This window comes from Periplaneta americana, chromosome 15 (assembly GCF_040183065.1).
Source record: "Periplaneta americana isolate PAMFEO1 chromosome 15, P.americana_PAMFEO1_priV1, whole genome shotgun sequence".
Lineage (NCBI taxonomy): Eukaryota > Metazoa > Arthropoda > Insecta > Blattodea > Blattidae > Periplaneta > Periplaneta americana.
This window is the reverse complement of record NC_091131.1, coordinates 58,467,533-58,492,938: the sequence shown is the minus strand read 5'-3', so window position 1 is coordinate 58,492,938 and position 25,406 is coordinate 58,467,533. Positions and strand designations below refer to the sequence as shown.

Sequence of the window (25,406 nt, the reverse complement as noted above, 5' to 3'; positions counted from 1 at the left end):
TGCAGAGGGTTTTTCTCTGGATACCCCCGTTTACCTCTATCATTCCACCAACACACTGTATCTGCTGCTCATTGCATCTATAATCTGCAATAGTAAAAATAGGTTGGGGTGAAGTCTACAAATTTAAAAATTATTTTAAAGTGAAAGATTTACTCTAGAGCAGCCGCGGCGAAAATGTGATCGTGCGCCGAGCCACCTGCAACGTGCATAGCACCTATGGAGGGAGGCGGACACCCGAAGGGGAAGTGAAGCAACTGTCTGACTTATTAACGGATTTTCATTTTCCTTACGTCAAGCACTTAAATATAATTTTATACAATATAAGGTTACAAACTAATGTTTAGTACGTGTAACGAAGAAAGAAATGAATAATAAAACATAGGACAAAGTATCACAACCTAAAATTAACTGTCTTCAGAATGTCCCTGCGACAGAGTTTCAGAATCAGGAATTATGTCACTTTGTCGTAGTTGATGACGAAGGTATTTGCCTGTCAGTCGTGATCTAAATTTGATTTTTACTATTTTCATTGTCCAAAATAATTTTTCACAAACGTAAGTTGAAGCGAACATGGCTTCAACAAAGCAAGCGAAAGAACGAAGCTTCGGATATTTATTTTTTGGCAAAGATTTGAAAAGTTCAACATTTGTCAAGCCCTTACATCTAGATTTCATTTAACATCACATTGTAAATCTGTGAGTTTAAATTGAAGATCTAACCGCACATCTGCCGAAAAAGGATCGACGTACAGAAATGATAATAATAATAATAATAATAATAATAATAATAATAATAATAATAATAATAATAACAATAATAATAATAATCACAACTTTTTAATGTTTCATGACTCACATGTAGTATAATGCCGTTTTATGTTATACAACAGTTTTCCCCGTAATACTTGTGAACAAATCATACATTTAATATTCTCATCATAATGGCAGCAAAAAATGCGTTCTCCCATCCTACTTGAAACTTTCGTTTTTGTAGAGGTACATGGTTTCGAGAGAGACATTGCGATGATACGTTACTCGCAGGTCAGAGACAAATACAAATGGAACGGAGTTTGACTCCAGTGAGTGAGAGGATGGGGGTTGGAGCACGTAGGAAGTAAGAGAAATGCATAGCTAACACTGCGAGCCACAATGTGTTCGTGAGTCACATTTTCTCAACGGCTGCTCTAGAGTAACCATTATTTTTGTATTTTTATGCTTAAAGTGTATATAAGTACACACGTCATTAAAAAAATGAAAGAGCTATGATCAGTAGTATTATATTTATGGCTACTGTACTTGAAAATAGGCTATTTTTACAATTATTTTACATGCGATAATAGGGAACTCCCGTAAAACTAAATAGTTTTTGTTAGAAGACAGAAGAAAAGTAATATTATTCGTGCATTCAGAGCTGGGAGAAGGCGGATCTCGCATAAACCGCGAAATAAGGGACGCACAATTACGGACGCAACAGGTCCAACTGCTTCTGAGGTCCCGTGAAGTGCTTTCCCAACAGGCGATATTATTCTGTAGGTTTCACACAGTGCAGAGGCCACGACCAAGAAGAACTGGGGAAATCTAGTCCTTTATTATAATATGTTGTAAAGGGCAAAAGAGATTCAATTATGGCAGAAAGTTACTTAACAGCTCCCTTAACCCACAGACGCTCACATACTGTTACTACTAATTAATAGAAATATCTCATTCAAATTGGAATTACAATTATTGCAGTTAATAATAATTCAACGTAGGCCTAAGTAGTATATGGGATCCATAATTTCATAGACTGTGACTATATGCTAGTGCTGTCGATCGATCAAAATATTTAATCGATTAACTATTTGAATGTAATCCATTAATCGATAGATTAATAGAGTTTTGATCTAGTTGAAAAAAATGTTTTAATATACTGTAATACACAATTATTATTAAATTTAACTTGTGTTCTGTGATAAGCAAAAGTATTAAATGTTGTTTTGTAATATAACGATACAATACAGATATACAACTATTTTAATTACTTACTAACATATTTGTTATGAGGCTTATAATTTATTGTGTCAATTCTCCGGGGATTTTTCAGACAAACATAAATAACAAAAAGTATGAAGACTCATCTAGTTAATACTGCTTCATCCATGATTTTAAACATGTGAGTGCATTCACATACTCCGAAATAAGTGCCGCTCTACGTTTAGGAACAATGTTTCCTGCATCACTAAACACAAAAAAACTTTTTTTTTTGTCAAGCACTTCTCCACGATCGTTCAATTTAAATCCAAATGTTTCACCGAGTTTACCTCTCAAACTCTCATATAACATAATGGAGTTTACACTTTTCACAGACCACAGAAAACTGCTTTTATTCTTTATCAAACTAAACACACAACCTTCGTTATACAAACTCAGTACAGAAACTCCAATTGCAAAACTACAGCGGTCGAAACAGAAGACTGGCCCCTATTGCAATCGAATTACCAGATTTTAAAAAGAAAAGAAGGTAGTTACGCTCTCACTTGCACATAGTATAGACATGGCTATTTTAGAAGGGATGAGTGGGACGAATCCCAGAAAAGTATGTACTTCATATGCTAGGAAGATGAGCTGACAACAAGGTGAAATTTTCTTGGAAAAACCATAAAACTTATGAAAGATTTCGCATTGTGTTTCAACTTTCAATAAACGTAGACTAGGTCACTGTCCTCGTATCTCCATCTCTTTTTGAAGTGTTTGTGCAAAGATTTTTCCTACGATATCTGGTTTACAGTTAGAAAAGAACAGTACTATTGTGCTTTTAAGTAAGCAATTTCCGGGGGACAATTGTCGGAATTTTTAGTATGAATTTGAATTAACAAACTAATAATATCAACTACAACCGATTAATTTTAATCAACTCGATTATTCGATTAAATATTTTTGTTCGATTAATCTTACAACAGGAATTGATCGATTAATCGATTAAATCCGACAATACTACTATATGCACATCCACCTTCAGAATAATTTTCTCCACAAAAAACGATGGTGTAACCGCTGGAAATAATTATTAGAAAAACATATTTTGGAATAGACCTAAGATCTTTCAATGCAGATATAACTTTCTGTGCTGAAGAGTTATGCCAATCCAAATTATCGACATCCGCATGGAGAAACACGGAGAAGAAAAAGCAACCAAAGTGCAAAGAGTGGGAGTTGGATTGTGTTTCCGAAATTTGATTACGTTTCTTTCCCAACCTTCAATAAATCCTGATATTGCCACGTTGTTGAGATGTTATACCATGACATTAACCACCACTAGGCCTCCTGTAACACTAACACTAGTGTTGTTAAAACAACGAACTGGGTAGGATATAATCCTTTGTTGTCGATGAAGAATATACGTTACGCATTGCTTGTACGTACAATGCCCTCTGAAATACAATGCAGAGCCAAACCGCATGTTAGCCGGTTCAAGAAATTATCGATTCTACTATTTATGTTTCTGTATCCACGTTCACATCTACAGCAAACTTACGTTGTGCTCAAATTGGAATTCGATCTAAAAATCTAGTACAAAGAAGTGACTGAAGAATTTTAAATTCCACTGATTACGTTACTACGTCTTTATTCCCTTCGTATGAGATGGAGTCATCCATGTTTCTACTTGTTTTCGATTCTTCTATCACGTGGTATGAAGTCTTCCTATCCTTTGATTTGTTTCACAGATTATTGTATGATTACGTCTTTGTTTTACTGTTTTGCTTTTTATTGTTAATTTTAGATCATTATAGATATGATTCACTACTGTTTAATATTTTTTTATTGTATTTGATTCTTGCAAGTAGATTACGCAACACTCGACAGATGGCAGCACAAGTACTCTTTGGCATATGCAGCATCTAGTACAGACATTTTAAACTTCCTGTCACACATAAAATGTGTCATTTTTCTGTTCGAACTTTCTTAAAGAAACCATGTGAAAAAATGAAAATATCTAAGTTTTGATTACACTTTTTAAACATTGTATCAAAATCCTGTCGTTACATTTCTGACAGCTACAAAGATAAACTTAGTATAGGCCTACTTCTTGATTATACACTTTCAACACTTGTTGCAATGTACTCCATTATTATTGCAATGTCTGTGAATGAATCAGCGACTCAGTTTGGAGCAAAGTGATACTTTGGCGATAACTTGATTAAAATCAGTTAACCTGCAGAAATACGTTGTGACTCATCGACTTTGGGTAAATTGCGAGTGAAGGATAGATATAATAATAATCCGTGGCGCTACAGCCATGAAGGGCCAAGACCTACCAGCCGGCTGCTGGCCTCACGGCCACATGCCGAAGCAGAGTTTTTTTTTATTAATTGGGATATTTTACGACGCTGTATCAACATCTAGGTTATTTAGCGTCTGAATGAAATGAATGTGATAATGCCGGTGAAATGAGTCCAGGGTCCAGCACCGAAAGTTACCCAGCATTTGCTCGTATTGGGTTGAGGGAAAACCCCGGAAAAAACCTCAACCAGGTAACTTGTCCCGACCGGGAATCGAACCCGGGCCACCTGGTTTCGCAGCCAGACGCGCTGACCATTACTCCACAGGTGTGGACGAAGCAGAGGTGGACAATCATCCAAACATAATGGAGGTATCGTGTGGTTAGCACGATGAGCCTCCCAGCAGTTATAGCTGGTTTGCGTAACCGGATTTCGCTACCTATCGTAGTTCCCCAGTGCATTACGATGCTGGGTGGGCACCGGTCCCATACACTGACCGAAATTTCATGAGAAAATTTCTTCCCCCATGATGACTCGAACCAGCACGCACTCCGTAATGCGAGTCCTAGGCAGGATGCCTTATACCACGACGCCACGGCGCGGGACGGTTCTCTTTATAGCGTTTTATATTTTAGACGACAATCCCCGTACATTCTGTGTTTGTGAGAATATGAATAATTGAATGGATACACGAATAAAAATACAAATAAATAAATAAATTTGTAAATAAATAAATAAATATAGATAAATAAATAAATATAGAAAAGTAAATAAATGAATAAATGAATAAATAAATAAATAAATAATGACTGAGTAAAGCAAAGTAATTGTGAATTTTGTGTGGCCATAATATTCACGCAACGAAGCCGGGTTCCAGGAGAAACCGTTACATTGAATCTACACGTCGAGAAGTGCATAAGAAAGTAATTGAAAGAAGAGCGTCTGGCCGGCACTTTGTACAACCCTGTGGTGTTGCCCCATCCGTCACCGACAATTTCCGAGTGATGCAAGTGTTGATGTCCGCCCTTTAATTCCACTTGCGTGCGCGCACGAACACACCAAGTGGGTCACGGATCCTGCCCGAGCCTCACCCCGGGTCAAGTAATTCTTTAATACTTTTAAACTACAGAATATTTTCAGCGACGTTGAAATTACCAAATTGAAGTGAGAATTATGAAGAGAACCGAAGATTCTGCCTAGTAATTGATTTTCTCATTAAGAAAAACCCTCATCCAAGACCATCACATCGGCTGACGTGGTGAGGAAATTTCTTTGTGGCTATTATATTTATTTACTTCGAATGCCCTTCCACTAATGCAATTTTCGGATACACTGCTATCTCTCCCTCATGTTTTCTACTTTGTTTTTTCCTTTCTTTATTCGCCAGAATCTTCTACAATAGCAATAGTATACAGTATGTCTGCAAGGCTCCTATCCAGAATCAAGTCAGATTTCCATTATTAGCTAGCTACTTCTCGCTCTGCCAAGCCTCTTTTTTGCATGAATGAATGAGGAAATGGAGGAGAACCATTTAAAAGGTAAGCGAAAACACTTCGTTGCAAAGGAAATTGGGGCTGAGAAGTGCCTATGTGACTTCCAAGCCTGTTGGCCACTTCTCTCACTCCGATTTTCGCCGTTCCATTAAAGACTTTTGAGAGGGAAAGTCGAAAATGGACGTAACAATCCGAGAAACGACGCCCTAGACCAGGCCTGCAGAACCCGTAAGTAGGGGAAATATGACGTCAGCCTCACTCCACTTTTATTGGGAATGATTGACTTCCGCGTAGAGTTGTTTACAGTCTCTGTCCGTGCAAGGTCCATCAGTGGCGGCACAGTAATTTTAAAAAAGGATTGTAATAAATTCATAGTATTTATAATGCGTTATCTCGTTACAAGATTTATGATTATGCTAGATTTCCTGTCGGTAGTTTCTTTGAGATTTCTTTGCACCTAACCTGCTTTAGATTTTTTAAAACTTTCCTCCTTTCATCACCTGCGGAAACATAAATTTGTAGCATTTAAGTAATGAACCTTGAAAGTCACTATTAATTTCAATTCAAAATGAACACAACGAGTGACGTCCTTAATTTAACAATACCTATATAAATAAATAATTAATATACAGTTCGTAATAATGAAATTACCCGAAAGTTTGTGCATTCCATAATTCTTAATATGAAATGACGAGTAGAAATATATAGCATGGGACACAGTAAAGAAGGAATTCTTTCGTCTTCAACAACAAAATAATCATATTCCCATTTCCTTTGGAAGTAGTATTTCTCCACGGGTTTAGATTTTACAATGTTCCAGTCCGCTTTAAACTGCAGTCCGCGGATTGAGCATTTATTTATTTATTTTTATATGGCTGGAGTGCGATACAATGTTGAATGACAGCATTGACATCCGGTCATACACTATCATTCACTTATCAACGTACAATTTATTTATCGTCCTATTAGTAGTAAAACCAGTTAAGACCAGTAATGCAAGTTTTGTAAAAGAGGAATTAAAACTTTATTAATGCACGAAAAATCATACTACATTCTTCAAATAAAGTAAATTGCTTTGTTGCCTGCATGCAACATTTCGGACTTATTTCACTTTAGTAGAATACAGAGCACGGAAAGACAAGTCGGGGACTTATTTTACACAAAAAGTGGACTTAATCGGCTTTACTGGTAATAGGACGATATATACACAGGTAGACTTTCTTACATTATAAGCACACACACATTTTTTAAATTTATTTTACATGTCTTTTAACTTATTTATTTCCCTCATTCATTTTTCTCTTTCTAAAGGTATGTTCCTAAGGATTTTATCTGTTCATTTGTAATTCTTGATAGCGTATTGTATACCTGCCGCCGCGAGAATTAATGTTGATGCAGCCGAGCGTAACTAGAACGCTACGACTGCATGGTAGAAAAGATGGGTGGGGTAAGAAGGGGTACGATAGCAGTTGCTCTGAGGAGCTACAGTTCTGCAGGTCTGCCCTAGACGTTCATCTAACAACGTCACGTTTTACCATTACTATTTTCAAAATATTTAAGAATATTTCTCAATTTCCGGGGTGATTTACTGGCAATGAGGTGGGACTGGAATAATAATGGGTCTAACTAGATTGAGAGAAAACGAAAAACTGGAAGAAAATCTGTGCCTCAGCTGTTCTGTCTACCTAAACCTCAAAGACCTGTCGGGAATCGAACCTCGCTGTCCGCAATGGGAAGTCGTCATATAGGCAAACAAGCTATGGCAACATTCCCCCCCCCCTCCGAATAGAGTATTAAAGAAATTTGACATACGTAACACGCAGTTTTTTCAGTGGTACAGGTAATACATTTTAAGAAATGTGTAGGATTCATTTCTCATTTAATACACATAATACAAATTATTTATTTCATACATATTTAGTGGAAATGCTTCGACAACTTTGACAATTTATTAACAATTTTTACAAATTAATTTGATATATTATCGTGTCGAAATGATCTGAGATGAATGTAGAAAAAAAAAAACGAACTGATTTGTCCATCCACAAAATGGCATTGTAGTTTCACGAGAAAGTGAGACTGTCTTTAGTCACTGAAATGGTTATAAGAATAACATTATTTTGATTCTAATTGGTGTAGGATTTGGATTAAATTTGTTCTTTTGTTGATAAAATAAGAACCGCATGAAGTTTGAAAAGTTGAATCTGTATTTACCTTCAGGTAAACATGGAGGGTGAATGGTTTTTTCTAGTTGTGGTCGTTAGTTATATTTGATTTTTATCAATAATTGTATTTTCAACTCCATTTTCATGAATTTGGGAAAGGAACTAGATTAATACTGGTTGTTGGGTCTTTTCAAATGGATGATGGAGCAATGGTAGTCAATAAAAGAGGAATTTGAGGTGTACTTTTCCATTACTAATAGAATATAGAACACACGATGTTTCGAATCTTGGCTCTATCTACATCTTCAGGTGAAAAGAGAGGTAAAGATATCTTATCTTTGGAGCCATTATAACGACTATGTCCTTTTGACCGACCTATATGACAAAGACCAGTACCAGAGACATTTATTTATTTTATTGGGTTATTTTACGACACTGTATCAACATCTAGGTTATTTAGCGTCTGAATGAAATGAAGGTAATAATGCCGGTGAAATGAGTCCGGGGTCCAGCACCGAAAGTTACCCAACATTTGCTCATATTGGGTTGAGGGAAAACCCCGGAAAAACCTCAACCAGGTAACTTGCCCCGACCGGGAATGGAATCCGGGCCACCTGGTTTCGCGGCCAGACGCGCTGACCGTTACTCCACAGGTGTGGACTGCAAAGAATTTACTGTAGTACTGTATACTGTATTTAGAATTAAACTACAGTAATACATTTCATTTAAAGCGTGAAGGGATACATAATGCATAACCTAGGCCTATTATAAATTTTCTGTTAGACTGGGGAGTCTCCCTCCCGATAAAGGACACCTCCCAGATGCGGATAGATTGTTACGTCCCTTCGGTGTCCGTAAATGAGGTGTTTTACTGTACTTGCTTTTGTAAAGATGATTCCGAATCATCATCGTCTTCCTCATGAACTTCAGGTTCTATTTCGTCAAACAAGGAATATTTTATTGTTCTGGTGCTCTGCCAACGCGAATAGTGTTTAGGGCTCCGAAAAGTTCATTTGAACACTTACATGAAATCACCCATATGGGCGAAATATAAATAATATGTCTAGTAATATGGCTGTCACAGCTGATTTGCAGTGAAAGTTATATCTAACTCTTTCTCCTGTAGTATTACTAGTATTTACCTCGATGATCACGCCAAATATAAACAATAATTGTTTTTTTTTTATAATATTACATTGAAATTATTGTGTCCGTCTATCACAAGATTCTTTTTACTTATAAAACTTTGCATGTACCACTACAGAGCTCACTATAGAAAACTTCTGCAAACGAAAACTAAAAACTCACTACGAAAATATTAGTGGAAACATCTATGGACGACAAGAAATATTAAACATAGTTATCTCAACTGTTTGTTGCCAGAGCTGATAAATCTACATTTAACTCATTTAACTTTCCGGATACCGTAACCGGCATGGTGATAGAGCGCTGGGCTTCTAAGCCTGTGGTACACTGTGGATAGTCTATTTTTAAGTGGCTTACGCTTTTTTTTAATACTATGACATCTAGAGTCACGGCGAATAACAAGTTAAGGGCCTTGCCATTGGAGGAGGAGACTTTTCGGAAACCGATGGAAGTTGTGAATCCAGTTAAATTTATAACCGCAGTTACATAATTCACTGTTAACTGAGGTATACCAGAAACCGGCCACAAATATAGGCCTAATAATAGACAGCGGTAGTGAATTAAGAAAGAAGAAACAAATGTAGAGCTAAAAATATAGCAGGACACTGCTATTATAATGTGAATGAACGTGGATAATTTAAAACAATAAAAACACAACTTGTTTCTGCCGTCTAGTGACTCAAGAAAAACGTAATACTGTAACAACTTTTTATTTTCTGTTTCGTCATTTTACAGTTTTCCCTTCTGAACGATCTATTTTTTTGGAAACTTCCAATTATTCTGTTACGTTTGTATATAGGTTCTCGTTTCTTACTATCAGTTGTCGGAAAGTTAAGTTTATTTAGTCACTCGTAAAAGCTCTAACGAGTACCTCATCCTTCTCCTACTGTACATTTGGGGACAAAGGTAGAACCAACATTCGAAGCATTTGTATTATGTAAGTTATTATCATCAGGGAGCGAAACTTGTTGCCCGATGAAACAGGTTTGCTGTTACTTTACTATAGGTACGAGTTTGTTTACTTGCGCGTGAGTAGTCATAGGCGGTGGAGAGGGATAGGCAGAGACCACAGATTTCCGCATAATGACCTGAAGCATAGAATGAATATAGTAATTTCTAATAATATAAAGGAGTCGGTGGGAAAATTAATTAACCGTTTCAGTTTGGACTTAAAGACTGAAATACAAAACTTATTTAAGCATGTCAGTTAACTTCCCATGATTGTATGAGAAGATTCGAAGAGAACGGCAGTTACGTACACCATCGGCTCCCCCCTACTACCAATAATGCACAACACAATGTCAATACGGCGGTTGCTGTCGTCTGCGATACAACGAACTTTTCTGTTGATTTTAGAGTTCGTCATTTTTTTCCTTGTTATTATATCCTTATTTAAGTTGTGTTAACTCTCGCTAAGTGGTTTTATATTTTATTTTATCCGTTTTAATATTTATTTTATTATTGTAAATATTTTTGTTTTATCATTATTATTATTATTATTATTATTATTATTATTATTATTATTATTATTAATGAAGTAATTTGTATTACTATCTTTCTATCATCTCCGTCACGGTTATTCTATTATTATTATTATTATTATTATTAATGGATAATAATGGAAAATATTATCCTAGAACCCCAAAATGGATTTAGGAAAGGCAGATCCTGTTCCGATTGTATTTTTACTATTAACCAGATATTTGAGAAACATAGAGAATATAATATACCAACTTTTATACTGTTTGTAGACCTTGAAAAGGCCTTTGATAAAGTTAATAGAAATAAATTATGGAATATTATGAAACAGAAAGGAGTACCTCAACATTTAATAACTGTAATAAGAAGTTTGTATGCAGAAAACAGATATTGGTTGAAACTGGAACGAGACATAAAAATGATATAACGGCAACCATAAATAGAGGCGTAAGACAGGGATGTCCATTTTCGCCTTCTCTCTTTAATGTTTATATTGACGATGCCATATTTCATTGGCAGACAAATTTAGAATCACATTTTAAAATACAAGAACAAATATTAGATACGTTACTTTTTGCTGACGACCAGGTTCTCATTTCTAGCTCAGAAAATGATTTACAGAAGGCCACATTTCAACTAAGTAATATTCTTAAAAATTATAATCTTAATATATCTACAAAGAAAACTAAAGTTTTAGCTTTTAAAGGGCCAGATACCTTACGAGCAAAAATTATTTTGGATGGAAAACCTATTGAGCAAGTAAATAATTTTAACTATCTAGGCTCTAATATCTCCTATTTTAAGAAGGAAGATCTTTTTAATAAACTTAGTAAATTTAATTTTATGTGTGGCACAATAAAGAGATCCCTGAAATACACTAGAAGAGAAACCAAACTAAAATTCTATAAGGTTATGGCTGTGCCTATATTGCTGTATGGTAGTGAATTTTGGACTTTAACCAAGAAAGAAGAAAAAACTATAGAAGCAGCTGAAATGAGGTTTTTACGTAGTGTAGCCTGTTGCACACTTTTGGATGAAAGAAAAAGTGAAGATATCAGGAATGAATTAAATATTTTTAAACTGATGGATAAAATAGAGCAACATAGGAACAATTGGAAGGAGCATGTTCAGAGTATGAAACCAGGCCGAATACCAACAATTATTTTAGATTATAATCCAGAGGGTAGAAGAAGTGTTGGTAGGCCAAAGAAGAGATGGATACAACTTTTTAATTGAAATCTATGAGACCGGAACGAGCCTAAATGGCTTAAGCCGTGAAATGTTGATGATGATTATTATTATATTATTATTATTGTTGCTATCATTATTTCTATCATCAACATTATTATATAGACTACTGGACTGTACCTAAGCACGAGCATATGCTCATTTCGGGTATCTATTCATATGTATTCATTTCAAATGTAAATTGTGAATAAATTTGAAATTTTGAAAACTAGTGATTCAGAAAATTGAAAAATACGAGTTACATGATTCATATTCATTATTTGTAAATTTAAATTAATTATTCCAGCCAGCAAATATTGTACAGATAAATGTTGATAATGTTAATGCACTCACAGAAAGGGTTAAAACAATCAGTTACTTCAAGGATATAAAAAGTACTGATTGCAGTGTAACATTTACTTTGAAAGAAATAGTTTTTAAACAAGCATCCAATACTTCCAATGTTAAAGTTGACGTAATTGGGGCATTACGAGCTCTCATGTTCAATTACTCTAAATTTACACCTGCTGTGTTGAAATGAGTCTGGGTTTCTTGCGCATCTGTTGAATAAATTGATGTATGAAAACTTTTTTATCGAAATATAGGGTTATTTTTTCACGTAAAAATCTCTTTCAAATTTATACGAAATTATTGCGATTGTCTTATAACTAGGGCTAAGAATTGTATGCCATTACATTGCATTTCATGCGCCTCTTACTTTAGGTACCAGTACGTAATTGCATTGGGGTGGAGGATTTCAGTGTGTTTCGTTCAGCAGTGAACTTTGGTTGATCGGTTACATTACGACCGAATACTGCTATTCGTAACAGGCAACATTCAACGTCTTGTAAAGAAGAATAATAGCAAGATGCTGAGGACGAAATTTGTGACTTAATTTCAAATGAGGAAATTTGTAATAATGATACAGATTTTGAGATAAATAATGCTTGTGTAAAATATTTCAAACATTTCCCCATTGTTTCTGCACAAGTGGAACGAAGTTTCTCTAGATATAAAGCTGTGTTTTCTAGCAACAGGTAATCGTTCTCCTTTGAAAATGTGATTTGTTATTCAATGCAACAATATATGAAATGAAAAATTATGTAAAACAAAAACGTAATACACTATTATATTAACATAGTGAAATAACTTGTCAATGTCATATTAGGTGTATTTTCTACAGACAGAAAATAAAATGTCTTTAAAATAGTGCAATCTTTTTTAACAAAGAAAATGATTTCTTTAAATTTTTCTTTAGCGGATAGTTGTGTTTCGAAATCAAAGGAGTGGCTTTCAACAATCCAAATGCTAAGGACTAACTTATCGTGAAGATAAGCATGAGTTCAAACGAACGAAAGACACTGCGTTAACTCACCTCAACTCTGAGAAGCACTCAAAGTCAGAGGCGCACGAAGCGCACTGGTAGTTATAAATGTTATGTTTTATTTAACGACGCTCGCAACTGCAGAGGTTATATCAGCGTCGCCGGATGTGCCGGAATTTTGTTCCGCAGGAGTTCTTTTACATGCCAGTAAACCTACTAACATGAGCCTGTCGCATTTAAGCACACTTAAATGCCATCGACCTCGCCCGGGATCGAACCCGCAACCTTGGACATAGAAGGCCAGCGCTATACCAATTCGCCAATCAGGTCGACGCACTGGTAGTATAACGGCATATATTTCTCAGGCCTACTTAGCGATAAAACGCGAAATATATTTTTATCATGATTTTTTTTCGAATTTAATACGGAATTCTGTGGTCTCTAGCCCATGATGTGAGTTACTCATCGCAGTTGATAAAGCATCGTAAAATAACCAATTAAAAGTTACTCTTAAAGCAAGTAAATAGCTAACAACTAAGGTACAGTAATTCAACGGTACACGACCTACGCCGCCTTCTATTGTACACAGTAGAGGGACTCTAGAATACAGTTAATCTGAAACTATTTGCGTCTCTCCCATCGGGCAACAAGTTTCCCGCCCTGATTATCATCAAAGGAAAATATTCCTTTTAAACTTCTCTTGAATGTATAACAATTTTTTCCACTACGGTACTTTAAAATATTTCACTATATTGGCCACAGAAATTATCTGATCTGATTTCATCCTTTAATATCAGATTATTTGAAGTGATTTGTGTTTGTATCTTACAATTCCCAAAGATTTACCACTACAGGCATCACAACAATACAAATGGCAGGCTTGCATACTATCTTGTGCCAAGTACTTATGTAGCAAACTGTCAGAGTTGTCGACAACACTATCACCCACCCTGTATATTATTGCAGACTGCACTTAAAAACAAGTGGCTTTCAACTGAATGACGTCATACAGTAACCATGGTAACCATGCCATGGTGGAGCGACTCACCTCCGCGGTTTTCACTGTCCGCTGGCTTCACTTGGATAGGACGGTTCATCTGCAACAAAGAAGGAGCCAAGTCTTAAATTAACGATGTGGCAGGGGAATGTGAAGTTGTGAAGAAGAGGAAATCCCGTGCCAAAGCAGTCACTATATTGCATTAATTATACTTAAATAGGTAAATGAACGCTCGGAGAGCTTACGTGAAGATGGAGAAGAGAAGGTCTCAGGGGTTGAACTGTTGTTAACGTTACTGCAATAACCAGGCGACGTGTCTTGTGTTTCTTCTGATGATCGTACTACACAGACCTATCGCTTTTTCATTTATAAAAGTTGCAGGTAAAACTTCAGACTCCTGACGATGAATTTTTATTTTATTTTATTGGGTTATTTTACGACGCTGTATCAACATCTAGGTTATTTAGCGTCTGAATGATATGAAGGTGATAATGTCGGTGAAATGAGTCCGGGGTCCAGCACCGAAAATTACCCAGCATTTGCTCGTATTGGGTTGAGGGAAAACCCTGGAAAAAACCTCAACCAGGTAACTTGACCTGACCGGGATTCGAACCCGGGCCACCTGGTTTCGCGGCCAGACGCGCTGACCGTTACTCCACAGGTGTGGACTGACGCTGAAACATACTTTGTCATACGTTTACATGTTCCGCAACAATTCAATTCCTGTATATGTTACGAATGATATTCCGTTTATATACTTTATTATCTTCTAAAATATATTACTTACAATTGAAATACTGTAGTATGCACCTAAGTAAGGAGATACCTGTACTTTAAATTATTCGTACTGCACCAAATGCGTTTTTTTGAAGTCAGAAACAACTATTTTTACACAATTTATAAATTTTCACACAAAATAGATATTCCTGTATTATAGCAGCTTCCAGAAATATTTTGTTATTTACAAAAAAAAAAAATCTAAGTTTAAAATTAATAGAAAGATGGGCCCATTCATAAAGCAATTAGAAGTGTATTTATTTCTTATCTGTCAAGTAACCAAGTGTTTGGGAAGATGAACGATTCAAGGTATAATTGGACGGAGTTCCGCAATAATAGACCAACCGACACTTTGAAAAAAAAAAAAAAAGAGATATTTGCACAAATTTGTTGATAGTAGGCTAATTTAACTCGGAAAAAATCAAGAATGCAATATCTGAATTTTGTTGCTATTTATAAGCAAAAATTCGTTCATTGCATAAAATTCATTTATTTATTTTGCTTTGAAATATTAATTCAACTTATTAAAAATCGTTAGCCTTTTTGGTATCATTTGTGCTATTTTTTGTAATAGTATGAATGTTATAATACTTCTTGCATAAAATGTTTTATAAAAACAGATTTATTTCAATGGCCAGTATCTAGAAACAGGTTCTTGGCGCTTGGATCACTATTGCTAATCACCGTCCAATTCTATTACAATATTATGTTACGGCCATTAAAACATGCATAGGTCTACTAAGAAAGTCCTTTCCGACTTGTGAAGGGACAGCAACCTCGGTTGGCTCTGGTGCAGTAGTGTCAGAGTTGTAAACTCCAAAACCGGTTGTGGAACTAGACCGGAGCGTGAACTTGCTTATGTCTGTGGAAACACCGCAGCACGCAACCAGTCTAGTGGAGCGCTCCGCTCCGTTTAGTCTCTGTCTGACAACGCTGCTCTGGTGTGATGCCTGGCTTTTAAATTACTTACAACCGAAAACAGCTCTTCAGTTCTTTTAGAGAACAAAAGTGACAGAAGATTTTTAAATCCCATTAATTGCGTGACTATAGTCGACGTTAGGCTATATTCGAAAAAAAATATAGCTCCCTTTATTCGCAATTCGACTAGTCACACAGAGCTATGTTGACTATGTTCGTTACCACAGCTGCTTCGCGGAGCGTTTGATTCTTGCTATATTTTCAAAAAGTCATAGTGTACGGGCATGCAAAGTAGATCAATGTACAGGCTACTCTCATGCCAGGTGCAGAACTCGGATTCAGCTTGCAACAGTCACAATGTTGACGGAATGATGTAGATGCCTATTAGAGCCTATGGGAAACGGCAGGATCCCGAGAAAAACCCCAACTGCGACCTTCTCCGTCAGAAGTGTCACTGTGGATTTTTCAATGAAAAATCCCAGACCTGACCGGGATTCGAACCTGAACCGCCTGCGTGACATGTTGAAGGTCTGACTACTCAGCCACTCGATCTCATTCATGGGAATTCTGTCTTAATTTTCCATACACGCATCGAAAACTGTAGCTGGCTGAACGATTGGAGATGGAAGAATGTAAAATATACTTATCAGTAGCTAATGGAAATGTAATTATAAGAACTGCAATGCAAACAGGGAAAATAAACCTGTTACGAAGTCACGTGTATTAGTGGATTCCTACGGGTATAAATTACACGAGTTCAGGAAACTTACGAATCCTATCTCTTGTAGTTGTTGATCATGATCACAGAAATATAACAATACTAAACACATTTTCGGAAACACTGAAATGAGAAATAAATAAAATCATAGGAAAATCAATAACAGTTCAAATCAGGGATTTACTTATCAGGGAACAAAGAGTATCGAACAGGAAGAGACAACAGTCACATAAATAACGATCGGAACAAGCAAGCTTTTGGTTCGAAGGAAGGAAAAGAAGAATTAACAAGGGATACGAATTCGGTACTGCAATAAAATATAATTTGTCATTCCAATTTCCCCTTGGACACGACTCTAATTTGTTTCGTGGACACACGACAATTTCTTGTGCAAATGCACATCGCAGGAAATTAAATTCATTGTTGTGGCTTATCTCTATGACAACGCCAGGAGCAGGTGCTCAGATAACGACGAGGAAGCATCAGCTAATGAGAGGCCGGCTTGATAAACCATTTCAAAATGGAACGTTCGGAAATGGAACAAACGGCTCTGATAAACGTCATCAGATAAGATTGTGTACGCGGGAGTCGAATTCGGACAAGAGTTCATGTGCAACAAGGAGCTACGTCCTACACCGAGAACATGCCGAGATAATGCAAATACGGTACAACTTTGTTCAATAGTGTAATCCGGCGTAGGGCCGAATCCACTACGTAGCCTACTTCCTGTCTTGTGCCTGAGGAGCGATACGTAAGTGTATACTGTAGGTATACTTAGGTATGTAGGTTTAGACAAAGATGGATAAGTAGTAAGATAGGAAAATTGTATGAGTAGTTACGGGGAAATTCCACAGATAGTAACAGTATATTTATATTACGAAAAATAGTAATTAGAATAATAGTAGCCTAGGTGCCGAATCTAGGGATGGCTTGTCAGTATATCTTTTCATTAATAATCTTCCTCGTATGTAATCGTGAAAACTTTGTAACTAATTCAACAGTTCATAGCATAAATACACGTCAAAAAAATGACTTTCATACTCCATCGGCAAGTCTATCGTGCTATCAAAAAGGAGTGCGTTATATGGCAGTAAAAATTTTTAATAGCCTCCCTGTCGATATAAAAAATGAAACTCAAAACATAACATTGTTTAGGGCCAAATTAAAGAAGTACCTAATTTTTCACGCCTTCTATTCTATAGGTGAATTCATGACATTCAATAACACTTCATGAAATTGATACCAAAACTTTGTGTTGTACTAGTAGATTATATTGTAAATCTCATCTGTATATATTTCATCTAGACTGTGACTATAAATTAAGATTTTATAATAGTATTAAGTTTTTTGACTTGTTCCATATTCTAACTGTAAGCAATGTATGAATACCATGGAATGTTAATAAATACAATACAATACAATACAATACAATACAATACAATACAATACGTAATAAATGACCCCTGCGGTGACTGAGTGGTCAGACCTCCGGCCTGTCACGTTCGAGTTCCGGTCAAGTTTGGTATTTTTCATTAAGAAATCTATAGCGAGGCTTGTGATGGGCAAGGTAACAGTTGGGGTTTTCCTCTGGTTCTCTCGCTCTTCCCCATATTAGGCATCTACATGATTCTGTCACCATTTCTCCATTTCGTAATCAATCCATAGCATTCCCCGATCGTCAGCTGACGACGCAAGGAGGTGGCTGATCTGGGGACGAGGGGGGTTGCCTACTCGAAATCTGAGTGCGCACATCTTGTACGGAGGAGGGACCCGAAGGCGTGCACTGCAGCATGAGACTTAATGTACAGTAGTGGCAAAAAAACCGGACCGACCCTTGAAGCTGATTTCAGAGCCTTGTTCACTCCAGAGCACGATAGACTGGTAACTAAGACTTCCGTGGTTCGAATCCTGCCTGAGAAGGAAACTTTTTTTTTGTTCCTTATTCAAATTTATTCCCAATACTTTTCGATTGCTGGTAAAATTCATGTTCTGGGAATAATAAGTTAATTAAGTAGTAAAATATCGCTGCAATCGAAAAGTATTGGGAATAAATTTGAATAAGGAAAAAAAAAAGTTTCCTTCCCAGGCAGGATTCGAACCACGAAAGTCTTAGTTACCAGTCTATCGTGCTCTGGAGTGAACAAGGCTCTGGAATCGGCTATAAGAATCGGTCCGGTTTTTTTTTTTGCCATTACTGTACACGCAGCGAACCTTAGTGTAGTCAGTCGGTGTGGGTTTGGGAATGCACCTAGCTTGTGGGTTAGCGCAATAGATCGTAACAGTTCGCAGTGCTGGGCCATAGTGTCTCCTCCCGTAAATTTCATTTAATTTCATTCCAAACGTAGTAAATGTGTAGATAAGTAAATGAGTAGGCCTAGGTAAGCACGTAGAAAGTTAGACGCGTAACTATGTACTTAAGTAGATAAATAAGTTAGATGGACTCTGAATAATCTCACGAACTAAGTTGTCTATTATGCAAATCTGACTTTCAGGTAGGAGCTCCCTGTAAAGCAGGTTTGAATAATTTCAAGGAAAAATTGTTCCGGGACCGGGTATCGATCCCGGGACCCTTCGCTTAGCGCACGAATGCTGTCTCGACTGAGCTACCCTAGGAACTTTATAATGCAAGAAGTAGAAGAAACTCAGCAGAACAGTAGACTATACTTAGACAATAATGCGTTACGAATTACAAACAAAAATATCAAAATAGTGTATGAAAAATAATATGAATACGATATAATTTTTCGTTACAACAATACGATTTTTTTTTTTTTCACCGAAAATATTAATATTGTAAAATATACAAGGAAATTAATAGAACTGATAAATCTTCATTATTTTGTAAAAAAAATATATTACTAGTGAGAAAATGCAAGAAAATTAAAGGGATGAAAGATTCAAACGTAAAATTACTAATATTGAGTTTGCAGAAAATGTTAAAAATGGAGGTGTAAAGAACTCAATAGGATAGAAAAATCTACCATGGCAACAATGAAGTATTATTTTTAAAAGAATGACCAGTGTATAAAGAGAAGAAAATCGATAGAATTCGAAACTTCATCGCTATAACTGCGAGGTGTATCCAGATATTGTTAATATTGCATACAGAGTAAGGGAATCGATAGGGCACAAAAAGCTACCACGACAGCAATACGTCACGGTCGCTAACATGTGGAAGTAATATAACTGTACAGATTTTAACATCTTATCCTTTGCATGGGATACAACAAAAAATTCTAATACCACATTAGTCCCCCCCCCCCAAAAAAAAACTTTGTTTTAAATATTATCCGTACGATTCTGATTTTTACTCTTATTGTTACACAATGATTTACCCACTCGTAATTTTTCAATAATATAGACAGTTTTCTTTCAAATTAAATAGAAAATTAACACATATCGTTATTTCCTGCTAATAGCAATTCTGGCAACCCTACTGGAGTGAAAAAGGGACGGAATGCTCCTATGCAGACCAGAGTTCGTGTTTATTCGTAGGTGAGTCAACGATGCGCTGTTGCCAAACTATACAGACTTTCAGCTTGTTGTTTAACCAACTGTCCAAAGACAGGTTTGAACATCACAAGTGACATCAATAAGGTATCACTCATGAGGTAACGAAGCCAGGAGACAATTGAGAGGGTGTCCAGTTCTTTTCCTCCATTGCATACATCGCTGACTTTCGATGGTGTTTAGGGAAAAGGGTTTATCCCACAAAAGAAATATTTTTCAGAAACAGGAAAAATTAGCCTAAATGTTAACACAATATTATTATTAGTTAATAAACGAATATAAACATAATTGTTAAAGCCATATCTTCACATTTTCTAATAAAATTTTAACTAATTACACCAATCACAGAAAAAAGTGAAATTTAAAAGAATGAGGGTTAAGCCCTTTTACCTAAACATCATAGATATGTATGGCGTTTAGGTAAAAGTGTTTCGCTCTAATTTCTTTTTAAATCTGACTTTTTACTGGAATTAGTGTAATTACTTAAATATTAATTACAAAATGTGAAGATATGGTTTTGTCAACTGTGTTTACATTCCACATAATATTAGAGAACTAATAATACTGTGTTAAAATTTAATTTTTGTTTGTCCTGAAACATCTTCAGTTTTGTAGATGAGCCCTTTTACCTGAACACCATCGGTATTACACTAACCAGACTTCAGATGTGTACTTGTTCTTCCTCTAACACTATCGTCAAGTGAGATATATAGTGAGGATCACATAAGTGTAGTTCCTAAAAGTCTAATTTGGCAGTCTCTTTAGTATTGCCAACTAATACCACATATCACCAAAGGGGATAAAATGACAATTCTATGTACTGAAATAATAATAATAATAATAATAATAATAATAATAATAATAATAATAATAATAAACAATAACAATGCCTTACTTATTTACCACATCTTATCTTTATGTTGCGAAGTGTTTTATAAATGGTTGAGTAATTTATGAACTAGTATATTTTCCTCCTGGACTTCTCGCATATTATGTTGGTAATTAGGATTAGTATAATATAATATTAAAATTTATTTTGTCTGGCAACATGAAATTCATTGTTTTGACTAAACAGTTCACGATTCATGAGATCTAACCTAAAAATTTAATTTGATCACGTGAAATGAATAGTACGAATTTCGAAAACAGAACACCACTTTGACATATATAGCCTACTTAAAATACAAGCGCTTTCTTTGTTGGAGAAGTCGCTACCATGATATTTTCTCTCTTGAACATTTTAATAAAATGTCTAAACACGAAAGAAATTTATTAAAATGTGAAATATATTTACATCATATTTTATACCGAGTAGGTGTATAAGCTATTTCTTATTTAATTACATTTACCTGAGCTGAATTGGAGTCACAACGCAACAGAATTGAATTGTGTATTGATATTAATATTAATACTAGTATTACTAATTAATTATTCATTTACAAACCTTGGTACTTGCATTTTCATCAGTTTCCTTTACTTTAAAACGAAATTATTTCTGCCAACATAACAGTTACAAAATAACTAACAGTTGTAGTATTTGCCAGTACCCGAAATTCGAAACGAAGTTGGTAAAAGATTCAACCTGAAAGCTAGAAAATCACTATAATCCATTAGCATATGTAGTAATAGGGAAAAAAATGGTTAAGTTACACCCTTAGGGTATTAAATAATCTGATCCGGACTATACTGCCTGACAATTGATGTAAAGACACGAAAATAAAATTTGAAGCTCTCTTACTGTGTAAGTTTCCTTAAAGTGCAGGGACATCATTTTATTTTTACTTCAATTTTTATTGTACCTGGGTTTTTGAATGTACTTCACTCCCACCCCTTCTACTAATGAAGTTCAACCGTCCTCCACACAGATCCAAGACCGCATATACAGTCATAATAGTATTACGGTCATAGTAAACAGTACGTTCCAAAAATATGTTCGCGTTTTACAGTGACGAAAGAGCTTTCAATATTGAATCATTTTCGCACAGATAGGTACTGTCGTCCATTTGCCTACGTCGCATCCCGGTTTCCCCCACCTGCTTCTATTCGCCTCTCTGTAAAGGCTAGTGGCTGGGGTGTCTTAGCTTTTTTCTGAGAACATTAATTTCTGTTAGGAATTGGACGTCTATGTAATATTATACAACTGCATTAAATAACTTAAATAGAAGGGTCTCGCTAAGTAATTAACTGTCACATGATTTCCCCGGTTTCTACGACCCTGCGACATAACCAATTGCACGGACAGTAGATAGTATGTCTGGGTAATTTTATCTTTTCGGATCCGGCAGAAGTGAAGATTGAATTTACAGTACGTAAGGCACTCTTTTATAGAGTAGGTACAGAATTATTTCAACTTGAGTTACTAGTACGAAGGACGAAACTGGTAATTGGAATTACGTACAATAGTCTATAAGTGCGATAATATGCACATTAGAACTGAAGCCTGTATCGAAATGAACAGCCACCACTTTCAAAAATGTGTTTAAATATTCATATTATGATTATTTTTCTATTTATCTTCATTCTGTATATTGTACGCTAATGTGCTGTAGACAGTATAATATAGGCTACACTGCGTAATGAATACGTCCACATGGACAGATCAGTTCGTGAGTAAAAACACTCATTGTTAATCCTGTAGTGTTTTTTGATTAAAGAAAAACCTAATGAAAATGATAAAACTCAAAAGAGTGATATTTCCTAGTTTACGTAAATGTATGAATTACTTTTCTTCCCTCCTATATCTAGTAAAGTGATTTGTTTGTATATTACGCCAGTATTATCGAACTCCAATCGTGGAAGGGGGTAGCAAACGGTGTTTCCGGTTCTCAAAATTTGATCCAAAGGTATAGTCAGTTAATATTAGAAATGTTAATGAAAATAAAATGATGTCCCTGTACAACACACTGCGCATGTGTCGTAAACGAGAGTCCCTGTGGATATGTTACTTGTGAACAGTAGTGCGAAATTGTCCCTTACGTACAGGTGGATTCCAGTCAAGACTCGCTCCAAATTTGAGTTCCGTATTTGCACATATCAGCTAGAACCTCAATCAGAGGATGTTTCAGCCTAATTTTCTAAATTAACCATGCACTTAAATTACAAAACGCATGAGCCTAATATCTTTTTAAATTTATTTTAATGTCTTGTATTGCCCACGTCAATTTTCACATTTATATCACTCCCACCCTCAGAATATGTGCGTCAGATACGTGTGCAACATCGGACGATATGATCACATATCACCGTCCTTCGCAAGTCTTTCGTGGCTCCGACTTAAAGAAAGCAGAACTTTACACTCTTTGTCTTTACTCTTTCGAATTCTGCACACCTCAACACCAAATTACCTTTCATCTCTTTTCTCTTATCTACACTCTAACCACGACGTAAATACTAGATCACTTATCTGTGGCACGCTAAGTATACCTCTTCATAGAACATCTTGTTATTCATCATATTTTACAGTATCCATCTCGCGTCAATGGAATTCCTTGTCACAAAGTATTAGGGGCTGCAAGACAATAAACACCTTTAAGAACAGCTTAAAAGATAACCTTATTAGCATTTCACTCCAATCATACTGATTTAAACTATCACTGACTACATTGTTACTTCTTTCTTTTAGACATCATTCTGATTGTGCTGTATTTTCAAAATTGTCTCATAATAACCTCTTTCTATTATCTAATATTATTTGAAATATATTAACATTCTATGTATTTTAGCTTAATTCTGCTACACAGTTTATTTCAGTGTTTAATTAATAGTTCATAGTATTTTGTTGTTTAATTCGTAAATAACTCTTGTATATCTGTAACTCTCACCTAAATCAAATTGTTGAATTCTTTGTAAGTTTATGCATATGTATATACTCTTTTTGCTGGTTGAGTGGAACAGAAGGCCTTACGGCCTTAACTCTGCCAGCTAAAATAAATCATTATTATTATTATTATTATTATTATTATTATTATTATTATTATTATTATTATTATTATTATGTTTTCAATACAAGCCTTATCGGCTTCTCCAAACTACACGTGACCAATGTTTGCGTCGTTTATGGTGAAAGACTCCCTCCAGAAGCGTTGTCATAGCAACGAATCAAGCTTGCGTCACAATGTACACAAACCACTCCTTAGCCTAGGGAACGTCGCCGTAGGCTCTCTCAGTTCCCTCCTTATCGAGATAGACTATAGTGGAGCAATGGTAGAATTAGACAGCACTATACAATTCAGTTTACAGAGCGATACGAAGCAGACGTGGCAACATTGCCAACAATATACTCACATCACCACAACCCATGGCGGCTCGGTTGCAGGCAGTCAGTCCCTCACGCCGCCACCTGGATGCGTGTGCATGCTGCGGTCCGAACCACCCGACTGCGCGTCCCCTCCTGCCACAACCCTTCTTATTCACGCGTCCCTGCTCGGCCGGCAGGGGAACTTCGATCCGAAGGGGAGCACCATGCCACGATGCAGGCAGATGTGACGATTTGATCGGTAACGGGAGATAGAACTTCAGTACACTACAGGGGGAAATCGTACTTCGTAACATTGGTTACCATGGGTACCATTAGATCCAAGTCCGCGAGTCGAGGGCGATGACCTTCCAGAAAGCAATAAGCATTTAATTTTTTTTTACGTGAATACCTTCGACCCAATAGCAAGGTGACATCTCAGAAAGTCGACAGACATATTTTTAGGCCAGTCTTGTCACCTCTATAATTTCTAAACTACACGATATACTGGGTGTTCATTTCAAAGTGTGTCATGACGTCACTGTTGTGAGTCAGCGATTTGAAGCGAGTTTCAGCTTTTATGTCAGAGAAGTTGCCTATTATTCAAGGCGTTCAATCTGAACTTGGGAACGTGTACGGTATAACTTGAACGTCGTAGCAACAGATGGCGGTCTGTACGGTCTGTGTGCTACTATAACCTCTTTCGAACTGTGTTTTGCGCGGGCAAGTCGTACGCAGGGTATTTGTTATCATCGTTTGCGTACGGCAGCATTCCACAACACAAATCAAATGCTCCGTGTCCATGTTGACCGTCGAAGTTAATGTCAACAAATAAGTAAGTAATCGTCTTAACCCCTTCCCCATATCTCGACAGTAAGAAAAAAAACTCACCTCAGTACGTGTTTCTAAACAGTTCACATTCCTGTCACTACAGGCATTACCGTACGTATCGATACGCACTCTTCAGAATGAACGCCGTACTTTCTAGGGCAACTTCTCTGGCACATAGGTAATACACCTCTGCGGCAGTGTAGGAAGATTGAATTCTCTAGGCTCATCGGCTAGCCACATGACGGCATATAGCGAGCCATGACACACTTTGAACTGAACACCCAGTATAAGTTCAACCGAATAGCAAGGTGACATCCCAGAAAGTCGAC

At 36.2% G+C, this 25,406-nt stretch overlaps 1 protein-coding gene across 11 annotated transcripts in view; it reads right to left on the bottom strand.

Annotated features, from left to right (window-relative positions):
- Positions 1 to 24,362, bottom strand: part of bru3 (bruno 3) — a 197,856-nt gene extending 173,494 nt beyond the window's left edge. For 2 of the 11 annotated variants that reach the window (XR_011336142.1, XM_069847323.1), the window contains exons 1-2: positions 24,297 to 24,362; positions 14,141 to 14,189 (exon numbers count right to left, since the gene is read on the bottom strand). Coding sequence is in view for 8 of the 11 variants with exons in the window: in XM_069847323.1 (XP_069703424.1) it covers positions 14,141 to 14,189; positions 24,297 to 24,311 (64 nt within the window). In the remaining 3 variants the exon portion in view is untranslated. Of the gene's footprint in view, positions 1 to 14,140; positions 14,190 to 24,296 lie in introns of those variants that run through there. The other 9 variants (XM_069847320.1, XM_069847327.1, XM_069847325.1 and 6 more) reach the window with 7 other exon arrangements.
- Between the last annotated feature and the right edge of the window lie 1,044 nt (positions 24,363 to 25,406).